This window comes from Leuciscus leuciscus, assembly GCF_965113295.1.
Source record: "Leuciscus leuciscus genome assembly, chromosome: 6".
NCBI classification, from domain to species: Eukaryota; Metazoa; Chordata; class Actinopteri; order Cypriniformes; family Leuciscidae; genus Leuciscus; species Leuciscus leuciscus.
Genome location: NC_138730.1, coordinates 24,385,477 through 24,404,554, shown reverse-complemented (window position 1 = coordinate 24,404,554; position 19,078 = coordinate 24,385,477). Strand labels below are relative to the sequence as shown.

Sequence of the window (19,078 nt, the reverse complement as noted above, 5' to 3'; positions counted from 1 at the left end):
TCACTCCTGCATTCCTGCCAGTGTGCACTGTGCTTCCCGTGGCCTGACTGTAAACCGGTACAGACTGCTGAGTTGTTTCTATGGTGCTACATCTTAAGAGTCACTGCACGCAGCCAATCAGATGACTTGTGGGGGAACCGTGTGGGCTGTAGTAGCTAACAGAATGAGTTTGTGAACTTACTTTTGGTGTACTCTGAAGTTGATACAGGGTGGACAGCTTTTCTGGAAGAGAACAGGAGAAGAAAACTCATAATTTTCAATGGAATGACAAGTGTTTTCTGTTGGTTGCAATCTCACCGTGGACGACATTGTGTCTTTGAAGCTGCTGAGTTCAATCACTTCCACCTTTACTGTTATAGACCACTTTCTTCATGTTTTTTGGGTGGGAAGTGAGCAAACGACAAGGAAGACTTTATCCTGAAAACCGGGCCAGAAAGAACTAGTTTTTGGCATCTGCTCAGGACAGAACGCAAGTTGTTCTGAAAGCCATAGAGGAAATTCAGTTGCCATGGCAGATAATGTTAATGAAGAGACCGATAACTACCCTGGCAAGGATGAGCTGGAATGGGGCTATGAAGAAGGTAAGGACTCAATCCGAGAATCACTTCTTATCCTCCTCTTTGTGAAACATGAAACTTTATTGTCACACCCATGATAAACAAGTCTCAATTAGCCTATATATATATATATATAGTGAATTTATGGAGTTTCTACACCGCTGAGTCTTTAAATACACAGACAATACTAGATAGTTGTGATCTATCTTTTTCAACAATGCTGCATGTGGCCACTTCTAATTTACAACCAATTCAGATCTTTCTTTTCTTTTCTTTTTTACAGTGAATCAGTGCACTATGTTTTTAACTTAAAATGATTTTTTTATTAAATAAGGGCATAAATAAAAATATTTAAAGCATAATTGTATAATTGTTTATTATCAGATTTTTTTTATTTCAATTGTATTAAGACCAAGATGTTTCTTTTTGTGTGAAGAATCATCTTTCTAAGCTTCAATTTGTACTATTTCTAGTAGTGTTAGTCTGCAAAGAAACACATTTACTTTTCTAGTGCAATTTTAGATAATAAAGCAAATGCATAGAGAAGAGTAAAAGAAGAGAGGAGTGAGTAATACATATACACAGGGTGATATGAAAAACAGCAGAGGAATGAGCACATCCTGTATCCCCCTGTGTCTGCTATTCCTGTTGGCCCCTCAGCAATGACTCTGAAGCACTGGAGTACTAGCTGTCCTTATTTAGTTTCAACATTGGGACATAAAAATGGACCACTGTTTGTATTATCTGTGTGGCACCAGCAAATATTTCATAGCTACAAAGTTTAATTCGAGGTTGAGCAACAGGCTGTGGGTCTAGTGGGTCATGAACAAGGACAGTGTTATCATACGCTCAAAGCGAGATAACTGTTCTTTGATAAATGCATTCAAACAAAATGTTAGCTATCACTATTCAATGGTTGATAGAATCAACTTTTTTTGTCTTTTGTGAATTAATCCAGGTGTTGAATGGGGTCTTCTGTTTCCTGAGGCAAATGGAGAGTACCAGTCCCCCATAAACCTTAACTCTAGGGAGGCCCGCTATGACCCGCGGCTGCTGGAGGTGGGGCTTAACCCCAACTATGTCGTTTGCAGGGACTGTGAAGTCATTAACGACGGTCACACCGTGAGGATCATGCTCAAGTCCAAATCAGGTATAGCATGCTGAAAGGTATCCCTATATTTAAATTTAAAGGAATAGTTCACTAAAAATAAATATTCTGCCATTATTTTTTCCATGTCATTCACAACTCTTATGTGTCATAATTCTTTCATTGGAACACCAAAAAAGTTGATAGTTAACAAAAATGTCAAGTTCCAAAAAGGACATAAAAGTCCGTTGTCCGCTGTAATTATACAGTACGAGAGCGGACTTTAGATGCGAAATAAAAACAATCACTCAGGCCTTGTGGTGTTTGTTGGTGAGACGTGAGTCTGCGCGCTGCACAGTGCAGGACACTAAAGATATACGAATTTAAAACAGACAATGAAACGGTATGTAGGCTATACAGTACAGTGCATGTTTTCATATCGTTATAAATAAAGTAATTAATTTGTTGACTAGATGCTGCTTTAGTGAAGACCAGCAGTATGTTTGTTGTCAAGGCTGAGAGGACGCTAACACTAGTAGGTCTGCCTCAAGCGGTTTTAAACCGTGTGACAAAAACACACACCCAAAGCCCGACCCAAATGTTTAATGTCACGATTGTTACCATCTATATGCATTTGTCTATTTTTAGCTGGTCGCTTTAATGCATTCGTTCTCCATCGAAGTTGCATATTTAAAGTTTGTGACTTGAAAAAGCAAATTGTAGACAGAGTGCCCTATCTTGCACCCAGCGCAACTGACTTTGTACACCGACGCATGTATCATTCCTATTTTGCACCCGACGCACAGCAGACTTCTTCCTCCACAGTCGCACATCGGTAAATTATGGAATGAACTTGCGCTCCTGGGGGCGGTTCAGCGAAAAGGGGAGGCGTGTTCCAGTGCAAACGTTCCTTGGTGCTATTTTGCAGTTTCAGAAAACAATTCTGGGTTTCTGCCATTTTAAGGGCGCATGCTTGGCCATAATGTAGTGTGTGCACAACGCGCATACACTTTGCTTCTCTCATCTACACAGACGCAGGCAACAGTTCCCATTTTTGCAAACCATACATAATTACAAGGAAAAATATTCCACATGAAGGAAATCATTGTGGTGTCCATGAAGATGGGAAAAAATAGGCATAAATCTAGCTTACACATTTACCCAAATTATTATACGCCTGTTTAACCAAAGCTAATTTGGGTGGGTTTCTCCCATCCATACAATGTCACTTCTCTGTCTTTTACGGCCCTGACGAGAACGTCTGTCTCCTCGGCTGTGAACCGCTCCTGGCAGGCGCCTGGCAAATCCGCCGTTATAATAGCAATCCGCCATGGAACTAGCGCGCCTGCTTTTAAAGGGAATGTGAGATGACGCTCTGATTGGTTTATTTCACGTTACGCCCAAACCACACCTATGAGTAATGTAGCTAGCTACTTCAGACCAACCCATTTTAGATTTGTGTCGGATCCGCGAGATCCGACCACAAAGTTACTTGCGTTTTGCGTTTGATACTTGCGTTTCAGATCATTAAAATAGGGCCCACAAACTGTCATGCAGCCGACAGAAACACATAAACAAATAAGAAACATTCAATTTCAGTTATTTTTTCATTGTCACTGTAATACATATGTTGTTATTTTTATCAGATAATCCTCAAGTGTTCTGAAATAGAAGCAAATAAAGTGTGAGCATACTATGTCTAATTTCAGTGCTATATGGTGTTTGTGTAGATATAAAGATGGCTATCTTTAAGCATGACTGTTTGTAATTATATGAAATGATAACACTTTACAATAAGAGAAGAGACCATATGTAGCATTAACTAAAGTTAATAAAAGTATTGTTCATTGTTAATTTCAACATTTACTAATACTTTTTTACAAGTTGTATTTCTTAACATTAGATAATGCACTTTGAACTAATGTATAACTAAGGTAACTAAGGTATAATTAATATATTCATATTTTTGATACTTAAAAAGTACAGTACATTTTCATGGTTTAGTACTGTTTTTAAATTTTTGTAATAAAGTTCAGCACTATTTTATGTGTTATGTTGGTTTTCATTCAGTATCCTTTTAAAAACTATCAGTTGATTTATCGGTTATCGGCCAGTGCGGTCCAATCTAGTTATCATTATCGGTAAAATCCACAATCGGTCGACCTCTTAATATCCCTTTCATTTAAAATGGTGAATAACACATGCATAACAATTTTTGCAATCAAATTTATATTTATTTTACATTTACATAATATGCTCTAAAATAATTTGAAATAAATAATTCTCAAATGAATCCATTTGGGGGAAAAAAATTAACTTGACAATAAATAAATCTGTACAATAAAAAGATTTATATGTTAGCACCATATTATAGTATTTTTCACAAATACAGATCTTCTAGTTTAAAAAAAGAAGAGGCAAATATCGGCCAACATATCAGCTTGGATTTATCGATTTATCAGTCAACCACTATTTGTTACATGAGGGTGAGTAAATAATGACAGAACTTTCATTTTGGGGTGAACTAGCCCTTTGACAAAGTCCACAAAAAAGTTATAAGATGTTTTGCTTTTCTAGGTCATTGAGAGGTTAAAAGACATAAATCTGATGTCTGTGAGAAACCTTTATTGTTTGTCAAATCATCCTGTTCTCTTCCCTTTCCTGTGACCTGTGAATGCTGTCTCAGTTGTGACTGGGGGTCCTCTCCCCAGTGACCATGAGTATGAACTGAGTGAGGTGCGCTTCCACTGGGGAAAAGAGAACCAGAGGGGATCTGAACACACTGTCAACTTCAAGGCTTTTCCTATGGAGGTCAGTGTCACTCCGCCAGTTCTGTCCATATTGAGCATTTGCTCTTAATGTTCCTCTAAGTCACTCATACTTCCTGATGTCTAAAAAAAAGTCTGTTTCACACTGCACACATAGACAGCAGCACATATTTACTTAGGGGCCCCTATTAACAGGTCACAGTATTCACATTGCATAAGCAATAAGCCTTTTTTTAGCAACAAAACAAATTATAAATGGCAACCTCAGTTCATGTCAAAAACAACAATACCACATGCTCCAATGAAGGATTTATCATCAAGTCATCTATTCAAATCACCCGTCTCTGGCACCTGCTCTCTAACTCCTGGTCTTCTGTACATAAGGAGAAAGATAAGAGCCTGTTCTCAATGTGTCACCATGTTTGTCAACCTGTTACCATGTTGCGGTTCCTCAAGTTGTTGGCACAACTGCAAGTCAAACCAGTCTTATACCAGGACACGGAACTGGCATAAAATAATCACCTTCATAATGTTGCATACTTTGTAGCTATATGTTGATTTTAGAGTTCAGTTTATTGCAGATCCCTCAATTAGTAATAAATATCTCTCACAGCTTCATCTAATCCACTGGAACTCTACATTATTCAACAGCGTGGAGGAGGCCATGGGCAAGAAAAAAGGCATTCTCATCATTGCCTTATTTGTGCAGGTATCTACTCCATATATTGGAGGTCACGACAAAAACAAAAATCCCCAATCACGTTGGGTAAATAAACATGGTATTAGTAGTGTAAACATAGACAGCCTTTTAAGAGGCAAAGTCAAATGTATATGTCTCTGGTCATCTTGCAGTATATTATGTTCAGTTGACACTGGTGCTCTATTTTTTGTTCTATGCAGGTTGGGAAGGAACATCTTGGGCTGAAGGCCATCACAGACGTCCTGCAGGACCTGCAGTACAAGGTGATCAGAAGAGATGCCTTACTAGAGACTAAAGCGAAAAATATGACACTTACTCTTGTGACTAAAAATGCCTTTTTGTGTGTACAGGGAAAGACTAAAATAATTCCATGTTTTAACCCCAACACATTACTGCCTGGTAAATGATTTATTTCATAATCTATCATACTGATACTTTTATATATTTTTGCATGTTGTGATTTTTTATCTTTTCCGACTACATCATGATATCCTAGTTAAAGGTTATTGGTTTGTAACTGTCTCTGTTGGTTTGTGTACCTCCTCAGATCCTCTCTTAAGAGATTACTGGGTGTATGAGGGCTCTTTAACCACACCACCCTGTAGTGAGAACGTCATCTGGATTCTTTACCGTTACCCTCTTACCATCTCTCAGATGCAGGTAACATCTTTACACCTGTTATTAAATATTATTATTACTCAGATATACATGATAAATCTCTAAACCCCATTCACTTGGTGGCTATTTATATTTTTTAATTATGACAACTCTCTGAATAGTTTTAGCATGTTATTGAATATGGCAATGTGGACTTGATCTGCTACACTGCTGCTGCTGTTAATTATTGCTGCTGCAGAGTAAATATGGACTTGCTTCTGCTAATAGATACACAGGCACGCTGCTGTGAGCTATAAGATATGCTGCATAAATATACATACATAAATCCCATAGCAGATCTAGGCAGGTGGAGTTGGAGGAGGCGGAGGGTTTCAGATGAACTCGCGCCGCAGGACTACCTTACAGAAATCAATGAACCAGACTATTTAAATGTTGAGCAAGCAATCTCATTGACCATTGGCTGCAGAATCAGCAGAGGCCAATCAGCTTGTGTCTTGCAGTAATGATCTGATTGCTTGCAGATTGCATGTAAAGGACCAATCAGCCTGCGCCTTCTAGAATTTTATGACTGATATAAAGTTTGGTGTCTGTAATCAAAAAAAAAAGATGTTTTTTTTGAAAGAAGTCTATTATAAGGGGCTTTCACACCTGAGGAACCTTTTCATAGTTCCTTCCTAGAACTATTGGCAGAAGTACCCGGATTTTGGTGTGTTTGCACCACAGGAACTAGGAACGATTTTAGTTCTAGGATATCCTTTTGGGGGAACTAATTTAGCTCCCACTTCTAGGGTGACCAGATGAGATTGGCTGAAATTCGGGACGGGGGGGGTGTGGTGGGGGGGTCTATGGGTCTGGGGGGTGTCTATGGGTCTGGGGTGACGGGATGGGGGGCTTCTATGATATCAGACTGCGTAGCCTATAATAAAAGATAATGAATTTCAAACCTAGCTGAACCAAACATATTTTTATTCAAAGATCAACAGTCTGTCATTATTCTGTATTGACAGGTGCAATATTTGAAAATCGATCATATATTTTTTTTTATTACATTCATATCTGCATTTATGTAAAAACTTAAACTTTCAAACATCAAAATGTCATTTATTAATATGTTTTCATGTCAAAATGACATACAAACATCTTTTCCTATTCTATTTTGCTTGCTATTTTGCAGGCTTGCGTGTCGCGTGAAAAATAGGCGTCGGTTCTGTTTCTAGCATGCACGCGTTTTCCGCGCGGCTCGAGGCGCGCCTGAGACGCGTGTCTCACGCAGGCAGTGTGCAAGCTCTAACCTGTTAACAGGGGAGCCGAAATAAAAACGGACACGCCACGCAGCCAGTGTGTCGCCGGCCTCAACCTCCGCAGACAGTTTTTAATGTTTATAAGACAATAACTACTCAAGGTTTTGCTTTAGTATAATTTTCGGGACAATTAGGGCCAGATTCGGGATTCGGGACAACAGTTTAGATTTCGGGACTGTCCTGAATTTTTCGGGACGTCTGGTCACCCTACCCACTTCAGAGTATGGTCTGTTAAACTTAAAGGACTCATTCATTCGAACAGACAAAAGGGGAAATCAGAAACCAACTTTGACGTGACTAGAACTAACTGGGGTTTACCGCAGTACTATACATCATAAGGTGCAGAACGATTTTGCAACTTAGATTATCTTTGATCTCAATGACTGGCAGAGCAGAGTCTTTCAAGTAAAGGCCAGTCATATATTGAGTATGATGCAAAGATACAACATGAAAATGGGTCAGGGTCTTGTCTGTGTTTGATAACATAACTTTTTTAAATTATAAATTGTTTCCTTCTTGGATTAAGTTCAAATGTGGTATCCCCATTTTGTACTTGTACATGTACTGATATGACCCTGTTTATGTTATAACTTCAATAATAGCATCAGAGAAAGAAAAGATAAGAAAATACTCCTCATGTTTCTAAAAGAGCTCACACCCGGGGTCCAAATTCAACACTCACACCAAATGTGAGCAAAAAGTGACACTGGCCAGTAAAAGGAATGGAGTTATCCACCAGTTGGCTGGTAATTTTGAATGGAAGCATCCAAGCATTATACATTTAAATTGAATTGCAAGAAGCACAGTCTGACTCTTGCTGATGTTAGGGATGCGTATATTTCAGATTAAACCATGTGGACACAGATGTGGAATATTCCTTACACTTAACAACCTAAACTAAAATATAAGGAACAATATCATGATGACAGGCGCTAAAACTAAGGCAAATGGTACACTTATCATCATTCCACAGGCATAATATTTTTTATTAGCCTGACGTCGGCATACTCAGATTCGAGTCTGATACTGCTCCATGGGCTCTATGCACGATCGCTTCCGCGTTTTGTCTCAGCCCGCCCAGTTACATCCGGTGCTGCGTCGAAAGCCGTTTTTGCATTAGGTGGAGATAATGGCAAATTACACTCGCTGTTTACAAGAACTTCCAGCGGTTAACGTGAATGATGTTAACAATATTGTGAGGTAGTTAGCTGTCACACCTAAGAGTAAGAAAGAGAAGGGCTTTAAATTATATATTTCGAGCTACATCGACAACTTTGAGGGTGAGTATTCACTCATATCATGCGAAATCCGACTAGCGAATCGGTTTCTAAAATCGTTGTCTCCGTTTCTGAGAAAATGAATTTTATGAAAGTTTTGCCGCTAGTACACTCGCTATAGAACGCGCTATGCGGAAGTAAAGATGCTGGCTGAGATTCTATCGGAAATACGTCAGCAGCGTTCGTGCATAGAGCGTATTGGGCTGTGATTAAGGGGCGTGTTTCAACCGAACCAGGAAAGAAAATGCCTCTGCACTCAATTGGATAGAACTACAACCAATCAGAGCAACGGAGTAAGTGACGTATGTTCTTCATTCATCTTTCCGATCGACAAATGCCTTGATCGCGGTTCTCTGTTCCTCTTTTAAAATGAATGCGCTATCTGTGATATCTTCTATCACAGTCACGATGGCGGAATCTACACATCTCAAATCTCCAGCGGCAGTCATCTTTGTTGTAAACGAATTCAACCCAAGCGCTCTTTGGTGACGTGGATGATTACGTTACTGTTGATCATCTGTCCATCATCGTATGAAGCCCGCCCTGACAATTTGATTGGTCCGAACAGCTCTGGTTCGAGCATAGTTACTCCAGACCGAACTTCCCGACCTCAAAAGTTGTGGGCGGGGCTAAGTTCGGCTGGCATCCAGGCTAGGGATAACTCTACCCCAAAACAAAAAACGTTCTACATTTTAATACAATATTATTTAGCTATTTGAATTATGAGGACTCATGATGTAGAGGACATGACCTGAAACCTGAATACACACTGTGGGTCGTCATAATGTAGGTCTCACACACACACACACACACACACACACACACACACACACACACACACACACACACACACACACACACACACACACACACACACACACACAAACACACACACACACACACAGACAAACACACACATAAACACACACACACACAGACAAACACACACATAAACACACACACACACACACACACACACACACAAATTGCTTTGGATAAATGCATCTGCCAAATGGAGAAAAGTAAATGTAAACTAACCCAAACTCTTTTTCTGCCACAGATTGAGGAGTTTCGTCGTCTTAGGTCCCACATTAAAGGAGCAGAGCTTCAAGAAGGCAATGACGGGATGCTGGGGGACAACTTCAGACCCACCCAGCCCCTGAGCGACAGGGTGGTCAGGGCAGCCTTCCAGTAAAACCCCCACAGCAGGATACATTTTAATCTGCCATGGGTAAATTTACAGGAGATTGTATTCTGTTCTTTGTTTCTTCAAGCGGAGCACCCTCATTTGAGCATAATACCATGGCTTACGTATGACTTTGGCTGCTCTTTGTAAAGGAGGAGTTAGATTTGGCTTCTCACATTAGCTGATTAAATGTCTCATTGTCTGGGTTGGGGGAAGAGCCCATCTGGATTTTAGTGCAAAACTGTTATTACTTCCAAAATTATAGAAAACGGAAGATTCATCTCCATATGACCATCATTCTGACCAATAACTGTACAAACGCTCATGCTTAGTGTGCATTAATGGAAATAGGCCAAGTTCTCTTAGCAGTATTAGCATCACTATACAATAGAGAGCTGCAAGGGTTAGAGCAATACAGTAACCCAATTCCTTCTGATCTAGGACTTTCTGCAGCATTGTGTATAGATCTGTCTATTTCTAGGGCTCCCCAGGGCACACCTGGGTCTGCCTGCATATTATTCATTTTGAAATGAGATTTTGAGCAGGATAATTTAGGCCATGATGATGCAATGCTACTAAAAAAGTCTGAAGATGTAACAAGAGTAATCTAAAGTATTACTTTGGCAATTCTGTGCTTCTATACTACACTTCTGTTAAAAAAGGTTTAAGTGCTTTATCATGTAACTTTTATTAATAAATAACCAGCATTTCTAGCAGAGAATTTCAGCAAAGATTAGAAGGATCCTACACTCTCAGTCATTCAAGTTTTCTCCTTAGTTTGTTTGGGATGATGGTGAAATAATGTTATTCACCTCAAATTTGATTAATATAACCTGAAGCCATGAGCTGTAAACATCACAATAAACAAAGCAAAAAAAAAAACTTCAAATACAGAGTAAACCTCATTTCCCACTTCCTACGTTTTATATAAAAAATATCCAACTAGGTCAAGTATGTTGCAATCGTCTTCAAACCATGGCCATGAACTGCCAGTAAATCAGACTAAAGTCAGGATGTAAATTAGCTGAATCAGTACTAAGCAGTAAAATTGATGTCAGCCAACAACAATTGTAAGTCACTTCACCAACTGCATTTTAAATTTGAAAGGTCTCCTCTATTACTAGGCAAATTAGTAATGTTAAAACTGCTTTCACTTATGCTACATGCTTTTTTTGGCTCACGTATATATTTATATTATCACATATCCACACTTTCCATCCTCTCTCTACCACACACACACACACACACACACACACACACACACATACACATACACATACACACACACACACACACAATAAACACACTACTTCCTCTGTGCTAAGCAACAGAGAGCACATGCATGACAGGCTGATGGAGTCACAGTGAGATATTGTTCAGATGTAATGGATAGCTAATGGTCACATGACTGCCTCACAAATCAGCAATGTGCAGTTGGAATGAGAAGTGAGGGTCCACACATCCTTATTCTCTTCCTATTTCCACCCTGCTGTACACTGGATCGGAAAAAGTCTAAGTCAGAATGTAACGTTATAACCCTAAGAAGAAGAAAAAATGGCCCCAACATGTTAGTCATAAAGAGTCACTGGTGACCACAGTCATCCCAGATAGCAAATGACATCTGGCCCAGTTGTGGCCCACATCTCCCACAATCTTCTGGGCCGCCGCATGGAATGGTGGTGATGACTGAGTGTGGCTGGCAATAGAATACATAGCTGGGCCTCATCTGGGCCAACAATGGCATATATGGCTCAGTTCTGGCAGAGGCAAAGGTCACATGGGCCACATCTGGGCCACACACATCAAGCCACATCTCACACTAAAACCGGCTTGATGTGTATGGGCCAGATACGGGCCCATATGACCTTTGCCGCTGCCAGAACTGAGCCATATGTGACATCTCTACAACATCACACTTACTTTCATTTCATGTCTCTATGCTAAATTACATGCTTATGAATGAGGGTATTCAATGAAGTGTCAGTAGTGATCCATCGAAATGAAAATTCTTGGCTAAAAAGTACAATTCTGAACATATTTAGACAAATCTCCTGAATCCTAGCAACAATGCATTTATTTGTGCATAAGAAATTACACATACTGCACAATGTTTGTGTATTTGTGCATTCTTTCGGTGCATGGATTTATTCTGTGCATGTGTGGGAGGTTAAATGGTACTGGTTTTACTCAACATCATCATTAGAAAAAAAGAAAAAAAAATTTACAAATTTGTTACAAATTTTTTAGCTAATGCCCGTGTCCAGTCATGATAGACATGATAGCAGTTGTCTTTACACTCTGCATAGGAAACTTGAAATAATGCTGTCTGCTGAGAGGTTCAGACCACAAACCAAACCAAAAGCAGAAGATAAAAGCTTTGTTATTGTATTTATTATACATTATATATACTGTATATTACACTGTATTAAAAATATACTACTTCCATGCATGTAGTTTGATCTAAACCATTTTTTTATCTTTCAGAAATTAGAAATGATGAAGAAATAGAGACAAGGGCTCTACAATGTCCTGGCTAAAGTGAAAGTTCATCACTTCCTGTAGATATGCATGGGCAACATTTTGTAGTTGAATGTCCTGACTGAGTATGGCCCTGGTGTGTGCAGATGATGCTTTTAGATTTCATTTGAAACAAAATTATACTGAATTTCATGTAAAAAAAAAAGAGAAAGCCAGTCAGTATGAAGAGACACCCTGTGTGATAAGCTTTTATAAGGAGGAGTGAAGGACCATATTAACGCTTGATGAATATTGCTAGAACACTGCAGTTTAACAATAGGTAGCATGTGTGTAATCCTATAAATGCAGACCCATTCCATACAGTTTTATATTTGATTATTTCTGATAATATCATACAACATAATGACATGAACAGAATAAGTTTAGTCATATTAGAAGGTATTTATGACTGTACATTGAAGGCTTTTAAATACTAGAATTGAAATAAATGTACGCTGTTGAATGAACTGATTAAAGACACAAAGATTGGCTTCATGGGTGCTTTTTTTTCTTTACCTTATCTGTGTTGAATGACCAGAATATGAAGGACTGTAGGGTATATTAGCCTCTGTTTAATGTTTGTTTTAGATTTGTATTGATAGTCTGTAGTCTGTGTGGAGATTGCTGTTACCGCTCACATCTGCAGATTTAGTGCTTCTGTCTCTGCAGATAGCAATATCTGGTCTTTTGTTTTGTCATTATCTTGCTTTAAACAACTTTTCAACATCTAGTCCCGCAGAAAAAGGAAACATGATTCATTAAAAGATATACGTGTTTGTATTATTTATGAAACCTGACAAGCCACAGACTCTTCTGTTCTCGTGGGAAACGTTCAGGTGAAAAGCATTGCTTTTGCATACCTTGAAAGTCCCTTGTCATCATAATGATTGTCATATAAGAAGTAAGGGTACAGCCTGACATTTACAGTAGAAATCAGTGTCATTTCAAATAGATTCTCACTGTAATATTTCTCACTGGATATTTTGGGGGGCGTACTTGTTTCATTAAGCCTGTGGGAAACATAACTTGACGATACTTTTAACGTTTAGCTCTACTACGTAAACTGCACACTCTCGCACCCTAAAAGGTCTTATTTAGTAACTTATTAAAAACATAATACGTTTTCCAAAATAAACATAACTGCTTCAAAATTCTTGCTTTTGCTATGTGTGTGTGCAGTTTATGTTGTAGGAAAGTTATTGGCTGCGTCCAAAATCACATAGCCTACTCTCTTGAGTAAGTACTTATATTGAATAAGTAATTACTTCACACCCACAAAAAAAAGTATGTTCTATATAGTATGAATGTGATTCGGAAGTACTACATCTGCCATGCTGTCATTATCATGTGACCTACCAGCGTCAGTTACGTCGCTTCACTGCCAGTCATAAATCCTCTCCCGTGGCCTCATGGGATAGTAAAGTGTCCATCATATGCACACTTCAGAATCTAACCGGAAGTATATCCAGGCACTTTTTGTCTATTCTTTTATGAGTACTGTGAATTCATACTTATTTTGTCACATTCTGTTTTTCACCTACACACCTATGCAATTTCAGATGTAGCCACAGTCCAATAGGAAAATCTCAAGGGAACCAGGGGCGTATTATTCTTCCGGGTTTTAACATCATCCTGCACCAAAATTACAGTATTTATTTATTATAGTATTTATTAATATTTTGAATCAGTGTTTATTTTTATATTTTCTGTTTTCAATCTAAGTTTTAATACATTTTATTTTTCTATTTAGTTTCAGTTTTATTTTATTTTTAGTCATTTTACTTCATCTTAAACTTATTACAGTTATTTGCCAAGGTAATATTTCTAATTATTGTTTTTTATCTAATATTAATAGGCTTGATTTGTTTCAGCTATTTCAGTTAATGGAAAAATTATTTTAGTTAACCATTTCTGATTTGTCAGTGATTTATTTGAAACACCTGTCCCTGACACTCTGGTTTCATATATCATTCAAATTGGAAAGCACTTAAAGGGATAGTTCACCAAAAAAATGAAAATGCTGTCATCATTTACTCACACTCAAGTTGTTCCAAACCTGTATGAATTTCTCTCTTCTGTTGAACACAAAAAAGATGTTTTGAAGAATATGGGTAACCAAACAGTTGATGGGCCTCATTGACTTCCATAGTATGGAAAAAATACTATAGTAGTCAATAGGAAGTCAAAGCCCAACAACTGTTTGCTTAGTGACATCCTTCAAAATATCTTCTTTTGTGTTCAGCAGAAGTAAGAAACTCATACAGGTTTGGAACAACTTGAGGGTTTTTGGGTGAATTATCCCTTTAAGGAACCTTACTGAATGTTTGCTTCAATTGAGCAACATTATGGGTGTATTCACACCAGGTTCGATTCAATCGAACCAAACAAGTCAGGTGTGAATACACCCTATACTCCAGTCTACAAACAACACTACAGCAAAAATATGATAGTGTATCTGCCATTATGATGTTAGCATGTTGTCATTTAAGGCGTTGACATGCCAACTGCAAACTGACTAAATTTGTATTTTAATCGTAGGCTATTAACTATTCTACTGGTCCGCAACACCTAGCAACTAGCATATGCAACTCCACCCAACGGCTTCAAAGCTTCTAACACAGTATAATGAATATCCTGTTTTGTCTTCTGAATACAGAGGATCCACATCTGTCAATTCAGTCTAAAGTTATTTGCTTGTTTGCATTCAAAAGGCATGTTATTGTGTAAATTACGCCACTATAAAAAAAATATCACGGTATCATCCAAAGTAATATAGCACATAAATAAGATAATAATTTAGCACCAGTACTGCAGTACAATGGTTTTACCATCACTTTTCATTTTTGTGAGGGTCACATTTGTACTGCTAAGGCATGTAGGTGCTGTGGGTCAAAAAATGTGTTTTACCACAGAAGAAAGACATATAATTGGACTTTGGACCAAGTTAGCTGTATTTTGTCAACAGAACAAACAGATGTAGTTATCAGATTACTTTATGACTTTTAGATGGGTGTTATCAGATCATTTATAGCAACCGAAGACGGCTGTATTTTGAGATGTGTCGATTGAAACACGCTACAGTGCCCTCAGCTGTCTGAAAAAGAAATGACAGACAACATCAATTGCTCATTAGAAGCACAAGAAATGAGCGCAATTTAAAGACGTTGCGAGGTTCAAGACACAAATATAGCACTATGGTCAGTAAAAAAATTTTTTTTTGTTAAAATCACTCTATCGCTTATGGAAAGCTGATAGTGTCACATCAGAGAGCAGAATCATCAAATCCCTAATGAGGATGAGAGCATTTCTTGGCTCCACATTTAAAGCTGTGGGTGAAGTGCACGAGAGAGCCTTTCATCTTCAAACACACTCGATGAGCAAATCGTCATGCTCTGACTTCATGGTGAATGGTTAACTATGGGTTAGAATTGTTGCATTATTCCAAATAAATAGACTGAGATTCACAAATAAATGTAAAAAGATTCACAAAAAATAATCTAATTCACAAATAGATTAAGATCCACCAATAAATGTAAAGAGTTTCACAAAAATGTATAAAATAAAAAATACAAATACAAATATGTTTTATGTCACAAACACAACCCTGCCTGACACGCATTATTGTGCATTTGTGGATCACCACATTCATTTGTGGATTTTGACACTTCTAGGGTCCTATCATACACCCGGTGCAATGCAGCGCCAGGCGCCACATATTTTTTTGCTGGTTTCAGCCCGACGCAGTTATCATTTTCAAGTCCTGCGCCACATTTGAGCACATTTGCGCGCCCATGGGCGTGCTGGTCTGAAAACGAGGTGTGTTCAGGCGCATTGTTGGCACGTTGCTATTTTGAGGAAACTGACTGCGCCCTTGACCAACTGAAACCTGGTCTAAAGTCAATGGCGCATTTTTTTTTTGTTATTTAAAGAGCGCGATAGTAATGTGCGCCTATAGGCAGGTCCACAACGCTCATACACTTTGTCCCGTAGATAGTCTGCTCGCACGTTACCTCGCAAGAGAAGCATTCAGTTTTTCCGCTTGCAAATTCCGCCATGTAAAAAGCGAATCCGCCATCCGGCGGCAATCCGGCGGCTTTTAAAGGGAATGGGAGATGAGACTCTGATTGGTTTATTGCACGTTACGCCCAAAACACACAGATTACTGATTAAGAGAATATGGACAACACCTTTAGACCATGCGCCGGGTGCGCTGACCATTTTTCCTGTCGTTAAACTGGCAAAAGTGGATTCAGACTAAGTGCACTCGTGCCGTATGCTTTAGATCATGCGCTTAGATCGTTAAAATAGGGACCCTAGTGTCAAGAAGTGCAGACAAATCCACAAATAAGGGGACTCCACCAACCGCTTACTCCAGCCAATCAGATAACGACCACATTGCGCTGACCAATCGCAGCACTTTCTCGCTACAACCAATCACGTTTGGCTTAACACTCAGGATGGGAACAGGTGCATTTTGCAGTTTGCACCCCTGAAAGGCACTGTATATTCTATGTATTCGCTTCGTTTAAACTGAGTTCCACACAACACACACAAAAGTGCTGTTTGTGTGGTTAAAAACCTGTGTGTCCAAAAGATTATTGGAGTTTAAGGCTTCTTTATATTTCCATCATGATCAGTGAATCAGAAAAAACTAAGAATTTATAAAACTAAGAAAAAAATAAATAATTATACACAAATTATGAATATTGACAGATCCCAAGCATCATTATCAGTAACATCCTCTCTACACTGGACGCAAGTGGCATGACACTAGAAAATAGAAAGCCCATTATATTATACAATCAGTAATACTGTCTACAATGGACGTGATGCGGCGCAGCGCAACATAATGATTCACCGACAGTAAATGGATGCCCGTTCTTCTGAAGTACTACAGTACACACACTTGCGCTAATTTATGGCTGATTTTGCCTTTTAAAGCACAATCGTGGTGACAAATATAGGACATAATATCATGTATAATACCAAATATGAGCCCAAATGAAATGACCATCAGTGATGTAACAGTGCGAGGTTCAGCATCACTGCAGTTTTACTGTTTGTTTGTTTTTAGTGGATAATGCAAATAAAAATCTTGCAATTCTGAAAAATACATCTTTGTATTTATTTGCTGTAAGTACCTTAAACAATCAATTTTTTTTATTTTTATGAATTGTATTAATATTTGTGAAACTCTTTACATTTATTTTTGGATCTTAATCTATTTATTTGTGAATTTGTTTCATTTTTGTGAATCTCTTTACATGTATTTGTAAATCTCAATCTATTTATTTGGAATAATGCAACAATTCTAACCCCATAATAAATTGAGGTAGTCAACCTAGTGTGTCACGCTAAATGAAACGTTTCACTCCACTAATCAGCAAGAAGATTCGCACAATGCCCATCAGACAGCTAATTCCTCAATCCTCTTGTCGTTATTAAGACTTGATTAGAGGGAAATTATAGCATGAAAAATAAACAAGATACAAATGTTAATATGTTAATAGCTCTCCCTTGGCCCTGAAACAGGCAGATTATAACAATCATTCACAAATCCTATCAGTCTAAAACAGAATTACAAACATGAGCAACAAACGTGCATTCATGCACACACACGTTTGTTTTTCTATCATGATGGGGCCTATGTAGGGCTGCTCGATTATGGAAAAAATCATAATCACGATTATTTTGGTCAATATTGAAATCACGATTATGTAACACGATTATTTCACATGACTGGGAACGTGTTGCATTTATTAAAAAGACACGGTAACACTTTACAATAATGTTAATTAGTTAACATTAGTTAATGTATTAACTAACATGAACTAACAATGAGAAAAACATTTGTTACAGTATTTATTAATCTTTTTTAATGCTAGTTAATAAAAATACAGCTGTTCATTGTTTGTTCATGTTAGTTTACAGTGCATTAACTAATGTTAACAAATACAACCTTTCATTTTAATAACGTATTAGTAAATGGTGAAATTAATATTAACTAAGATGCTGTAGAATTATTGTTCATTATTAGTTAATCTTAACAAAGGTAAGTTAGTTATAATGCTAATTAATGAACCTTATTGTAAAGTGTCACCAAACACACCTTTCAACAATTCTTAAAAAATCGAAATTTGAACATTGATTGTACTTTTTGAACTATTAAAATAAATAATGTAACAGATAATAGGCTCCTTCAATGAGTATTTTAATAATTCCCGCAGATCTAGCACTTATAATGCGGGAACTCAGCGCGTGAGTGTTCAGCGGCGCCGCGTCTCTCTCTCTCTCTCTCTCTCTCTCTGTCTCTCAAAATGCGCTGGACAAGGCAAGCGTCGAAACTACACTCTCGCGTTTATGAGTCGGGACATGATGGAATTGTCACTTGTACAATCGGGCCAGCATTACATCGTAACTAAAGTTTATCATTTTCACTTCTTTTTAAGTCTTATCAGTTTAAACATTCAAGCTGAGAGAGTTTACGGCATAGGGAAGGGCAGATGTGCGCGTGTCATTCAGAACACAAGACAAAATAAGAGCGTTCTTTCAAAACAGAAAATGGCAAAATAATCGTTTTTACTCGATTATACTATTTTGGTGATTGTTGGGAGCAAAAATCGAAATTGAAATCGAAATTCAATTAATTGCACAGCCCTAGGCCTATGCATTGACTGCTATTGTTTTTATACTGAGCTACTGCTTTTTTGTCATCATACCCCTAAACCAAACCCTCACACAAACCTTTTTGCTTTAAGAGATTATTTAGTAGGTTTTTACTGTTAAATTAGGTATATACTATAATAAAATGAATATTCAAATTATTCAATTCTGAAATTATTTTCATGTTATGACCAATAAAAATATCGGACCAATGTTTGTCTAAATAAAAAAAAAGAAAAGAAAAGAAATCATTTTAATTTTGTAAATGTAGGCATCACTATATTACAATGTGTAGTATGAAAATGGATATTAATTTTGAGATTTGCTAAAGATTATATTTAACAGCTATTAAATTATTTGCATTAAAGATTACATTTAAGTGAGAGATGATGGCAAAGGTAATC

General features: G+C 37.8%; 1 protein-coding gene across 1 annotated transcript; it reads left to right on the top strand.

The window, feature by feature from the left end:
• Nucleotides 1–12,502, top strand: ca8 (carbonic anhydrase VIII). The gene is made up of 9 exons (XM_082171852.1): nt 1–581; nt 1,516–1,707; nt 4,331–4,455; nt 5,026–5,121; nt 5,313–5,375; nt 5,463–5,511; nt 5,660–5,772; nt 9,369–9,539; nt 11,979–12,502. Exons 1-8 carry the CDS (start codon nt 509–511, stop codon nt 9,501–9,503), a joined length of 846 nt encoding a protein of 281 aa, XP_082027978.1. The 5' UTR covers nt 1–508; the 3' UTR covers nt 9,504–9,539; nt 11,979–12,502.
• Nucleotides 12,503–19,078: the final 6,576 nt, after the last annotated feature.

What these genes read in the sequence shown, in the direction of transcription:
- ca8 (XM_082171852.1), top strand. Translation starts at nt 509, where the DNA reads ATGGCAGATAATGTTAATGAAGAGACCGATAACTACCCTGGCAAGGAT. An exon ending in TGCAGGACCTGCAGTACAAG is followed by an intron (nt 5,376 to 5,462) that starts GTGATCAGAAGA and finishes TTGTGTGTACAG; the next exon opens with GGAAAGACTAAAATAATTCC. An exon ending in CCCCAACACATTACTGCCTG is followed by an intron (nt 5,512 to 5,659) that starts GTAAATGATTTA and finishes GTACCTCCTCAG; the next exon opens with ATCCTCTCTTAAGAGATTAC.